We start from the raw sequence: 12,535 nt of genomic DNA, 5'->3' as shown, positions 1-12,535 counted from the left end.
CTTTGGCCAGCCTGGGCCAGCTGTCCTGGCTGTGCTGTCCCAGCTTCTTGTGCGCCTGGCAGGGTGTGAGAAGCTAAAAAGTCCTTGACTTAGTGCAGTCTAGGACTAGTGCAACTACCTAGCAACAACTAAAAACATCAGTGTGTTATCAACATTATTCTCATACTAAGTCCAAAACACAGCACTGTACCAGCTACTAGAAAGAAAATTAACTCTACCTCAGCCAAAACCAGGACACAGACTGAAGCACAAATCTTAACACTGATGGCATCAGGTGACTAACCAGCACTGTGGCAGCCTTTTCTGAGGAGTCTTTTCCTTAGAGCTATTCCGCACTGGGGAGGGGGTGGGTGAGAGAGAGAGCAAGAGATAGCATGCAGGGATTTTTCCAAACCTAAATAAGAAGGCTGAACAACAAATGGTGTAATAAAATAGACATTTTAATAAGATATAATAAAAAGAGGAATATAGATAGCGAGTAAATCTTATATCACTTCAGAGGCTAGGAACCTTGCTTTCATGCAGCATCAGATGGACTTTGGATGGATTTTCCTCCTCCTTCCCATGCTGCAGTGCCTTTTATTTTGTGTAGCAAACAGAATCATAAATCTTCTCCTGATGGGTTGGGATGCTATTTCTGTCATAATACCCACCAGCACACAGCACACTCCAGCAGGTTTCCATGCAGTGGCTACTCCTGCTAATGTACGGGCTTCTCAAGGCCCAACAGAGCAGATGTGGCCTGGCCAAGATCACTAACGGCTTGAATATGGTGTCTTCTGCAAGGCTCCCAATACAGAACTGAGTTATAAATTAATCCAGTCTGAATCCTGTAATAAACCTAGATTTGATTCTGTATTAGTGATAACCAGTATTGAGAGGGTTAATTTTCTTCATAGTAGCTAGTATGGGGCTATGTTTTGGGTTTGTGCTGGAAACAATGTTGATGATATAGAGATGTTTTTGTTATATAGACCTCTTGTTCTTGAGCAGTGCTTAGACAGAGTCAAGGCCTTTTCTGCTTCTCGCACCACCCTGCCAGCGGGATGGCTGGGGGTGCACAAGAAATTGGGAGGGGACACAGAGAGGACAGCTGACCCAAACTGACCAAAGGGGTATTCCATACCATATGATATCATGCTCAGTTTATAAGGGGCTTGTGGAAGAGGAAGAGGGGGCGTGGCAGCATTCGGAGTGATGGTGTTTGTCTTCCCAAGTAGCCGTTACGCATGGCAGAGCCCTGCTTTCCTGGAGGTGGCTGAACAGCTGCCTACCGATGGGAAGTGGTGCTTGAATTCCTTCTTTTGCTTTGCTTGTGCGCACGGCTTTTGCTTTACCTATTAAACTGTCTTTATCTCAACCCATGAATTTTCTCACTTTAACTCTTCCAATTCTCTCCCCCATCCTGATGGGGGGGGGGGGGGGGAGCAAGCGAGTGGCTGCGTGGTGCTCGGCAGCCAGCTGGGGTAAAACCATGACACCTTCCAACAAAGAGGTACCATGATATTGAAGATACAATATCTGGGCTATTGCATAGAGCCTGCTAGAGGTCCCTTGTAACGTGGAAAATGCCACCTCTCAGTTTCTGTGGGACATCTGTGTGCCTTGCAGATGGATGCAGCACAAGTGTTGGTGTATGGCACTAGTAAGTGCCAGGTGTAACCAGGCAAAGGAGTGTTCCTTGCCCTCCAAGGCTGCACAAGCTGCTGCTGCTTCAGAGCTCAGGTAGTGATCTCTGAGGCCAGTGGTACGGGATGTCCTCCTGGCTGTGGCCTGGCACCCAGGCCTGCTGTGAGCAGAGAAGGGCTCAGATAGCACAGAGCTCAACCAGTGGAGCAGCATCTCTCTTCCTGCCTCACGTTAAGATTAGGTTGGCAGCAGAAGTGAGGATGGGGAGGTTTCCTCCTTGCAGGTTTTGCCCTTGTGCTGCAGCCTCTGACACTTTCCAGAGCAGGCTGGGTAGGAGTAAGCAATGCTGACAATGAGAGTCAGGTGGGTTTGGAGAAGGGTCCCCTTTCCTCTCCCTCCATCCTTGCCTGACTAGGCTAGTCTCAGCCTTCTGTGGCTCCAGCTCTGCTTCTTCAGATTGCTCTGAGGGGAATATTAACATCCTCTAATAACTCTGTCAGACTTATCAAGGGATTTGTTTTATTAATTCCAAGGCTGGGTACAGCAAATAGATTATAGCTTGGGCCACTTCATAGGCTTAACGAGCCCTTTCTCTGCTTACTTATCACTTTTTTTTCCAAATCTCCTTGTGTTAACTTCTTTTTCTGTTTTTTGTGTTACTATTTATTGAATATCCTCAGTGCTGTATATGTCACGGGGAGTATGCCCAAAGTTCATTCCTGTCTATCATTTTTTGGATGATGAGAGGAATGGAGGCAGCACAATTTGCTATGGATTTGGGGGTAATAAATGCCTTTGGTAGCTGTCACAGTGATGTTCTGAGAACAAGACAAAGCTGAAAATACTCAGCATGTGTGCAGGTTCTTGCTCAACAGGAAGAGAGATACTCTCTTTCTGTGGCATATGATGGGTAGTGCCCTGGTTTCCTTCTGTGGCATGTGGTGGGTAGTGCCCTGGTTTCCAGTCTCTGTGTCAGTCTTCCAGGTGATGCAGACAAAGGTAAAACACCATGGGCCTGATTTCAGTACTTTGAACAGGTAGCAGAGTGCCTGCAATGAAACTAGTGTTAGCTTCTTAGGTCACATGGCTAGTTCACTTTGGTGTAAGCCATAATACTGCTCAAAAATAGGTTAATTTTTGTGGCGATCAGCATGGGAAAGTCCACTGTTCTGCATCACCATCAACAAGCTCCCTGTCATCTTTATGTTCTGATAACCTTCTAGCACTATTGCCTTTGCTGGACCTGAGAAGTAGCTATGTTGATGAATCCAGGGAAGACCTTCCTGGCAGGGATGGTATTTCATTTAGGGAGGTCCATCCAGTTGCTGTCCCTTTGTGATGCCTAAATCAGTTAAAATAGCAAGGCTATTGGAGAGAAACTGGCTGCTGTATCCCTAAGATCTGTTGTGTGAGTCACCTTGAGCTTACAAGAATATCTCTTGCTATGATATGATGCAGCCACTAAAGTGTGACATTGGTTGATTTAGTCCTTGTTAAAGTCAAGAAAAAATTAGGCTTGTAATGGGAAGCTAGTTTCAACTGTAGTTAGAACATGAGGAAGCGACTCTCCATGGGAATGTAACTGTCTTGCAAGTAGTTTTTGAAAGGCTTTGCAAAGCACGAGGCTCTCTCCTCTAGAAGGGAAATCTGAATGAGGATTGGAGTTTCCAGCCATAAGTGTTTACGTGGAAGCAGGTACAGAGATGCCTAGGTAATGTTATAGAAGTGTGAAAAAACAGGCAGAAGTATGAGCAACGTATGCTTTTAGAAGGCCATAGTTTTTTGTTTCATCCAAGCTGTGAGGGAAAGAGAAATCATCTTCCTCTTTTTACTGCTGAAAATGCAAAAACAACTTTCTATGTAACCCTGCCACTGTCTCTAATATATGAATGACTTATAAATAGTAGTCCCAAATATTGTAGCTAAAGGCAGGAAAGTCATTTAGTCCCCTTTTTTCTGTGAGTGGTCACTTAGGTGGAAAAAGCTTTGGCACTTCTATGTAAAATGATGAACCATATGGCAGCTTTTGCTGTTTGCATGGAATATTGAATGACAAATCTTAGTGTTTCTGGAGGAGACTGTGTACTGTACATGCGTAACTTGGGCACACACCATCAGAGTGTCCATGTTTTTCTATGACACGCTTTGTTTGTCCTCTGGTATCTATTCCTCCTTCAAAGGACCTATAGCTTGTTCTTGGCCCAAGTGTTGCAGGTGAAATCTGGGGCAGATGAGTGCTCTTTATAGGGCTGCGTGCATGATACTGCTAAACAGAAAGACAAGAGGAGGTCTGGATCTGCACCAGGCCCTGGTGAAAAACAAGGACCTCCAGAGAGTAGAGTGCTCTTAGACTGATTTGTTCAAACACAGTCTGTATTTCTTATTTATAAACTTGTCAGCCCGTGTTTCTGACAAGAATAAGAGCTTTTTTCTCATTGGATTTTTGGCCAGATTGTGTAGTACTCTCTGTTCCTAGAGGAGGGACAGGCTTCCGATAGGTTTAGACCTGTGCTGAAATATACTAGTTAAACAAATGGCCTGGTACAAATAACCCAAGGATAAAATTCAAAACTGGTCCTGTTGTAGATAACTTACATGTCTTTTCACTGTAGGCACAGAATACCTGCAATATGCAGAGGGTCTTGATGGACCAGCACTCTTCAGTTTAGAAAAGAAGTGGCTAAAGCAGGAGGTAAGGTAGATAGTTATAATCAAGAGTGCTGTGGTGATGCTGAATAGAGAATGTTTATTCATAACATTGTATAAAGCAACAGGTAGGGGATGCCCAATGCATTATATTCAGCTGCAGGTTTTAAATGAACAAACAAAAATACTGTTTCACACCAGATCAATTCTAGTTCCAGAAGAGACCAGACAAATTCAAGGAGGGAAAAGTCCATCAAGGACCATTAACCATCTTGATCATGATGCAACCTCCACCAGTCTGTTATTGCTGGAAGCTGTTAATAAGGGTGCTGTGAATTTTCTCAGTTCCTTTGAGTCTTCTCTGAGTACCTGCACTTGGCTGCGCATGTCAGAGGCTTGGCCTTGGTGTCGGCCCTGCTCCATTACTGAGCTCCTAGCTTGTGAAGCCCGGCAGCAGTTACTGACGGAATTGTCTGGAGAGAGTGCGTTTTGAATTAGATAATAAAATTGTAGAAAATGGGATTGGAAAAGGTCTCAAGGGCCAACTAGTCTTTCCAAGACAAGATCAGGTGTATCTGAAAAATTAATGAGAAATACTTGTTTTCTAATCTTTTCTTAATAGTCTCCAATGCTGGTGGCTAACTCCCAGTAGCCAAGCTATTCCAGAGCCTCACTACCCTGTTGCTACCAAATTTTTCTAACCTTAACCCAAACCTTCCCTTTCTACATCATAAGTTCCTTCTCATTTTATCTATGGTGAATACAGAGGACACTTTGGTTTTTTCTGCTTGCACCTGCCCTTCAGAACTTTTACAGTTATGTATCTGTGTGTGCTGCACAAGACTGTGAACACAACTGGCTGAATGGAGCTGTATGGACATGCTGTGCAAAATAGCAGGGAGCAAATCCTCTATTTCCTCCAGTGCTCAGAAACCTAGGATGACATAGAAAGAAACTTCATCCTGGAGTTCTTAAGTAATGTGTCTAGGCAGTTTAAGTGAAGATCAACAGATTGTTTGGAGGGCACTGAGTAATTAAATTCCAGTTGGATTTTTGCTAGTAGTAGGCTACAGAACTATTGACTTTTTCCCCAGCAATGTAGCCAGGGCCTCGAGGAATGAACATGAACATATTTTTTGGGATGTGTGGGAGAGGATCGTACTTTCACTGAAAGCCATGAAATCAGCAAGCAGCTTTATCTAAGAATAGTAATGATACAGAGTTAATTAGAGGGATTATTATGAATTCATTTCTCTAAGATTTTTTTGTTGTTTTTTTTAACTCTTACTGGAGCTAAGTAACTCTATGCATTGGTTTCTGAAAGCAGCAGGTATACTTAATCCACCTATACCATGTTGATATGAAAGCACTTTTCTAAATGGCTACACAATTGTAGTGAAACCATATTGGCTTGCAGATGTCTCCCCAGCTAGCTAGAGTGCACACTCTGCCTGAGTATCTTAGTTGCCTGAGAGGAGAAAGCTTGGCCCCTTGAGGTAAAGAGTCCATTTTCTTTAGTAGATACAGCATCCCCTCAGACTACATATGCTTTAAAGAGTGACATATTCAGGCATGTGTCAGTCAACTTCACATTTGACCCTGTGGAGAGGGCAGGCTGCCCACGACATTAATGCACACAGTATGGAGAAGAGCATTGAAGGCATCAAATCACTGTTAATCATTCAGATAAGATTTGAAATCAAATCCCTTCACCTCATTTAAATCAGGAGTGCTTTAAAATCACATGGCACTTTTAGTAGAATCAGCCAAGTTTCATTCTGCCTCTTTAAGTAGTTCTTGTTCTAACTCTGACATGCTCAACTGCTGTATGGTGTTCCTATAAGCTGTTAAACATCTGTTTCTTTCACTTCAGAGCTGGCTGCGTTTCAGTACTGGATGAATGATTCCTATATTCACAGCTAATAAGTGCTTTGAGATCCCAAGTATTAGCTGTGCAAAGGCACAGTACCACAAATGTCTGCAATTCTATGCAACATATCAAGTGAGTACTATTCCTGAGAGACTGAAGCCTAAGAGATCCCATAGGACAAAGGACACAGAGAAATGTAATTGATTGTAATGAACTTGTTTGTGTATGTGTCACCACTTGTCTCTACTGAATAAAATCAGAAGTGTTCAACACTCCATTAACACAAATTACAGGGTCCTATTCTTCTGAAGTGAGACAATAAGGCCTACACCTGCTAGTACTGTGAAGTTCTTCATGATCCTAGTGTGCAGCTCAGTGAAAGACATCATAGGCTCGAGTGGTCTTGGATTTGTTTCAGTATCCTAAACATTTAGCAGATTAAATAGAATTGGTCAGATATACTTCTGTGGCAATTCCATTGGAATCAGTGAAAGGATACCAGGGATGGAGCCTGCTACCAGAGTAACACAAAAAATGTCAAGTATGAGGGATGAAATCCCTTTGACACTATCAAAGTAACTGGTAAGTCTTTTATGAATTTAATGGAGCCAAGATTTTAACCTAGTTAACCATAAATACAACAATCTCCTATCTCCTGTGTGAGGATGGGCACTACAGGGATGTTGTGCTAATGCTTGGAATTGACCTCATTACAGAGCCCGTCTTTACCCAAGCAAATTGTTGTTAGAAGCTGTTTATACAATGTCAATGCTATTTCTTTTTACATCTCTGCAGTCCTCTCCTGGAGGAACCACTGTGTCCTGAAGAGAAAGATAAGGAGTCTGTACAGTTTTGCACCAACAACACTGGCCCCCAGCAGCTTGGCATGGGCGGTGAAGTAGGACCATAAGTTTACCTTTACCTTAACAAACCAGGTTAGGATGGAATGAGACCACTTGCCAAATCAGCATCTGAAATGAACACTTTGTTTGATGAAGCATCAAATTAATGAATACTTTGCTCCCTCATCAAACTGGGGGATAAGATTGAATGGACCACGGAGATGGGAACAAAAGCAGGTCTTTTCAGGTCAAGGTGATGTGTATGGGTAGGGCTGTTGTGCACAGAAAGTCTGTGCTGTCTTTGTCTTCTAGTTGGACACTAGTGCACTCTCACGACACCTTCCCTTATTGCTAAACTGTTTGTTAAAAATATTGGAGTTAAAAATATCTCAGATGTTTCCTCTACAGGCACAGGAATGATCTGAGCTATAATAATATTTGCCTTGTTCCTCCTGCTCCCCTTCATCCTCCTCCTTCCCCTTCCACCCCACCCAGATGGCTGGGGCTGCACCAGACAAAGGCAGCAGCCCTGCTGATCCCTTTTTCAATCCAGCTATTAGCATCAAAGAACAAAAGCAAACAACACTGGCTTGCGGCTCAGCCCTTTAAAAAGGAGCAATAAATGGATTCTTGTGTATAGGCTAAAGCAAACTCTGCCTTGTCTTTTGTTAAGAGGCAGACCTTTCTGTATTTGAAGTGCTCTGAACTGGAGAAAGTGGAGAAACCTCCATCTGCACAACAGTAAGTCCCATGGTCACCGGGCTTTTTGTTAGCCATGGGTTCTGCATGGTCCCTGTTTAATCAGGGAATGCTGTACTTCCTCAGTCCCCGTGGCAGGTAGGAGGTCCCTGTGAGGACAGGAAGGTAGTGCTAATGGAAGAGAAAGAGAGCGGGGACATATTTTAATAGTCCTTTAGAAAACAAACCAGAAAAACATGATGAGAATTTGAGACGTCTCAGATAACAGGATCTGAAGAAGAGTCAACTCAGATCCTCAAATCTTGTTACAGAATCATAGAATTGTTTAGGTTGGAAAAGATCTTTAAGATGGTCAAATCCAACAATTAACCTAGCACTGCCAAGTCCACCACTAAACCATGTCCCTAAGTGCCACATCTACACATCTTTTAAATACCTCCAGGGATGGTGACTCAATCACTTCCCTGGGCCACCTGTTCCAATGATTGATAACCCTTTTGGTGAAGGAATTTTTCCTAATATCCAATCTAAACTTCCCATGGTGCAACTTGAGGCCATTTCCTCTTGTCCTGTCACCTGTTACTTGGGACAGGAGACCAACACCCACCTGGCTACAACCCCCTTTCAGGTAGTTGTAGAGAGTGATAAGGTCTCCCCTCAGCCTCCTTTTCTCCAGGCTGAACAACTCCAGTTCCTTCAGCTGCTCCTCAGAAGACTTGTGCTCTACACCCTTTGCCAGCTTTGTTGCCCTTCTCTGGACATGGTCCCGCACCTCAATGTCTTTCTTGCAGTGAGGGGCCCAAAACTGAACACAGTATTCGAGATGCGGCCTCACCAGTGCTGAGTACAGGGGGACGATCACTTCCCTAGTCCTGCTGGTCACACTGTTTCTGACACAAGCCAGGATGCTGTTGGCCTTCTTGGCCACCTGGGCACACTGCCAACTCATATTCAGCCAGCTGTTGACCAACACCCCCAGGTCCCTTTTCACCGGGCAGCTTTCCAGCCACTCATCCCCAAGCCTGTAGCATTGCATGGGGTTGTTGTGACCCAACTGCAGGACCTGGCAAATAGCCAGTCACTTTGCCTATTTGCCATCTCTATTTTCTACATTTCTGGAGACATTAGATTTCTTCTAATTGTGGAGCCACCAGCCATAAGGTACTGTATCAGAGGTTTCTTATTAAGGGTCCCTTTTGTCAATATAGGCAGTTTTAATTGTGCACCACAGTGGAGTGGCACACCACACTGCAGAGGTGTTACAGGACTTCCCATGAGGACTTGCGTGGCAATTTCAGCTGTATGCCACAGTGGTATTTATTGTAGGGTCTTTTGTGAGAACTGACTGGCTATATGCCCTTTTTGTCTTCACGAAGAAAGCAGTGCTTTCTCATCTGTGTTTTAAAATAAAACCCAAGTACTTTCACCATTTGAAAATCAGCATTTGCCAGCAGATACCACATGGGGGGGTGTCTGCAATACAAGAAACTCCCTTTGTATTTAGTATGGGAAGTAACACTAATGACCTGGGCTGCCACATCGGTAAATACTGCAAAAGTGTCACAGAGATGCAAATAGTGACTTTTCTGATGCAAGTAGTGTATACAGAAATTGTGTTGGGTGGAGACTTTCCAAAAAAGATACAGCAAAAAGAAAGCTAAGAGTAAAACCAGTCAGGATTTGGAATGCTTGCTCTTAGGGACATTGGAACAAAAAATATGGGTAAAGGGAAATCCCCTTGCTGTCTGCCCCCTGTTACTTGCCATTGAGAAACTACATTTTAGAGATGCTTGTGTGGCTCTGAACACTTCATTGTTCCCCTTTTTAACAGCTTCATGACCTGTTTAATTCACGCACAGTTAAATAAGTATTATTTCAAGCAGTGTATCAGTTACAGCCCACTACCTCTTCTCTTATTTGCTTAATGTGTTTATCCCCTGCTCACCCCTGGTTAGTTCTTTCCTTTGCCCTCTCTATCTGCTGATCCTTTTTATTCCCTAAACATCCCACAGATTTCCTCCTAGAGCACAGACACCCTGGTGAGGCTGCCTGTTGTTCCTGGGCCCCAGAGGTAGCCCGGGCTGCAGCTATGCCTGCTCCTTTGTCAGGCATGCAGGGAGGCTGAGAGGACAACATGGGTCCAGAGCTTTGTATCTGCTTAGAACAGGCTTTGGGGCAGCTGCTTGATTATCAGAAACATTTGCGGTACCTTATGATGCTCCTCTTCTGAAATGTGTGATCATCTTTGACTGCCACTGATTTTCCCAAGCAACACCTCAAGTCCTAGCAGTGGACTTGTAAATTCTTTGGCATCGTGCTCATGTTCTGCAGTGGTGTTTAAAGGTCTGCTCCTTCCTTCTGCCCCTGCTCTCACCTCCTTTAGCCTTCCATCCTCAATGCATGCATTGCTGCCTGACGCTTGTTTTCTTTTCCTACCTAAAAATAATTACTTACAGGCAAACTTTCAGTGCTAAGTGTCCTTCCACGCTCGCATGTCAAGACACCAGTTCTTAGATACAGTTATGTGTTAAAAAAGGAGAGGCAACAAATAACACTCATCAGATCTGAGGTATATGTTTAGTAGAAGCTACAGAAATTAAATGAGTTGATGCTACAGTCCCTCCCCTCTTTGTGCATTGTTTTATTTGGGTTATTACCTCCTTAGGGAAGGATGGCTTGATATATGTGTGATGCACCACAGGGACTTTTCCTCAAATGATCCTGAAGCCATTACAAAGTGATAAACAAAAAGCAACAGAAAGTGATAAACAAAAAGCCACATTCACAGGAATCACTCACCACTGAAATGCAAGTGTCTTGGGGAGACAAGTGGGACTGGTTTCACAGCAATGCAGCTGGTTTGGACAGGAAGGGGGGAATACTGATGGAAATTGGAGAGGATATTCGGGGAAGGAGAATACATTCTTAGACCTTGGTATGTAGCCAAAGCACCCAGCGTGTCATGCTCCTAGACTTGTGGCAGAAGTGGTTTGGGACCTGTAGTAGCCCAAATTGTTAATTGCTTTGAAGTCTTTCTGGAAAGGTGATACTTGCAGCAGCACAGCTCCTGGGCAAGGTGCAAGCCTCCAGGGAAGAATGCTACCTATGGACCTGGCCCCACTGTTTCCTCAAGCAGGTTCATTTTTTTTTTCTTTGGAGGGTTGCCTTGGAATGAAAATGTTTATCTAGCCTAATCCTATGAGATTTCAGAGGTTCTTCCTTCATGGTGTTATGATAAGTGTAGCTATTCAGAGAACGACTAAACTTGGGCTGCTAAAAAAGTTAGGAGAAGCATTTTTAAAGTACATTCTTGGGATTGGTGGGCTCTGTCCAAAACAGACACTGCATTCAAAGATATGCCTTTTCTGTGATTGATACTATCACTTATATAGTCTTGCTTCTTTCTTTTTTAAAGGACTAATTTATTCTGCAATTTATGTGATTGATTTTGAAAAGCAGTCTTACGTCACAAAGAGGAAAAATACCGAGTGACATTTGGTCTGAATTCAGTATCTTGTGAAAAGACATGTGGGATGTGCAAGCCTCTGGCACTCCTTCTCCCCCACCCATGCTGCTGTCTGCAATGAAGGATGTTGTTTTGGGAATGATGGGCAAGAGGAATGAAAAGAAATGGGCTGTCTTCTAGACTTTGGGACTATGTTGAGCGTCTTGTACCTGGTCATAAATTCACATGGCCCCTCATAAAAGGGGAGCAGGTTCTTTTCTTTTTTCTGAAAACTTGCTTGAATTTATGTGCAATAGAAACCTACTGCAGGCAGGTTGTTTTTTGTTTCTTTCTTTTGCATTTGTGTGTGAAAAACAGTAGAATATTTTAAACAATATTCTTACAGGAACTGACGTGGCTTGGTTCTATCTGATTCCAGGAACTCTCTCTCCGGACAGATATGATGGTGGATTCACTTTTACATGCACAGCGGAGAGGGAGCCAGTGCCTCCTCCCTTGCATGGCTGGGTGCTTGGCTGCAGATGGGTGGCCTTCAAACAAACCTAATTACTTTTGGTTCTGCATGAAATTGATTTCCATGCAAGGATGCTGAGTTGCTGTGTGCATCTCTAATGGCTTTTCTCTCTTCTCTCTCTTTCTTTTCCTTTTCTCCCTTCTGCTTGCCACGAAAACACCTCGACAGATGTCAATCATATTCCAGGTAAGCGTTCCTTTTGCTGAACTGAAAGGCTGCTCTTTAAGGAGTGGTGGGGGGCAGTTACCAGGGGCAGAAATCTCATTCTGCTTCCTGAGAGCATACTGAAATCACGGAGTCTGGATTTCAAAGTCTTTGCTAAAAGGAGAGCTTCATAGTAGCAAAGGTCACAAACTTCCCTCTCCAGGGATTACGTTGTGTTGGTCAGTTAAAGGGATGTTTTCTGAATGAAAATTACATTAAAAATGGTTGCTTGTGTTGCTAATTACCTCGCATTGAACGCTGCTTTATATACAGTTTGTTTCTGTGTGTAGGCTGGCATACAAATCTAGTTCAGTCATTTTCCTTCTCCTACTGTGGTCTACTCCATTTGCTAGTCCCCCTGATAACCTGTTGAGTTTCATTTCCATTAATAAAGATTTTTTTGTTGTTTTATTTTAGGTTTTAAAACCCAGTGAGTATCTTTCTGGATGAATGTGAATGTGTTATTTAGGTATCAAAACTTGAATTCCTGACAGGGCACAAATGATTCATTTAAAAGGAAAAAAGAATGTGTGTTTCATGTGCTTGTTTATTTAGGGAGTTCTTCCACAAGGAAACATTTTACCACAGAGAACTCCAAACCTCCCTGCTCAGATTGGTCTCTCATTGCCAAAAGGATCTGAGTCCCCCAACTTCAGCTACAAGGG

At 43.4% G+C, this 12,535-nt stretch overlaps 1 protein-coding gene across 1 annotated transcript in view; it reads left to right on the top strand.

Annotated features, from left to right (window-relative positions):
* NRXN3 (neurexin 3) overlaps positions 1-12,535 on the top strand; it is a 1,011,514-nt gene that overhangs the window by 61,543 nt on the left and 937,436 nt on the right. The window contains exon 3 of the mRNA XM_075753769.1: positions 11,835-11,852. Within this exon, the coding sequence (XP_075609884.1) occupies positions 11,835-11,852 (18 nt within the window). The remainder of the gene's footprint in view (positions 1-11,834; positions 11,853-12,535) is intronic.

The sequence above is a fragment of the Balearica regulorum genome, chromosome 5 (genome assembly GCF_011004875.1).
Source record: "Balearica regulorum gibbericeps isolate bBalReg1 chromosome 5, bBalReg1.pri, whole genome shotgun sequence".
NCBI lineage: Eukaryota > Metazoa > Chordata > Aves > Gruiformes > Gruidae > Balearica > Balearica regulorum.
Note: the sequence above shows the minus strand (reverse complement) of the source record. Positions and strands in the feature narration are given on the sequence as shown.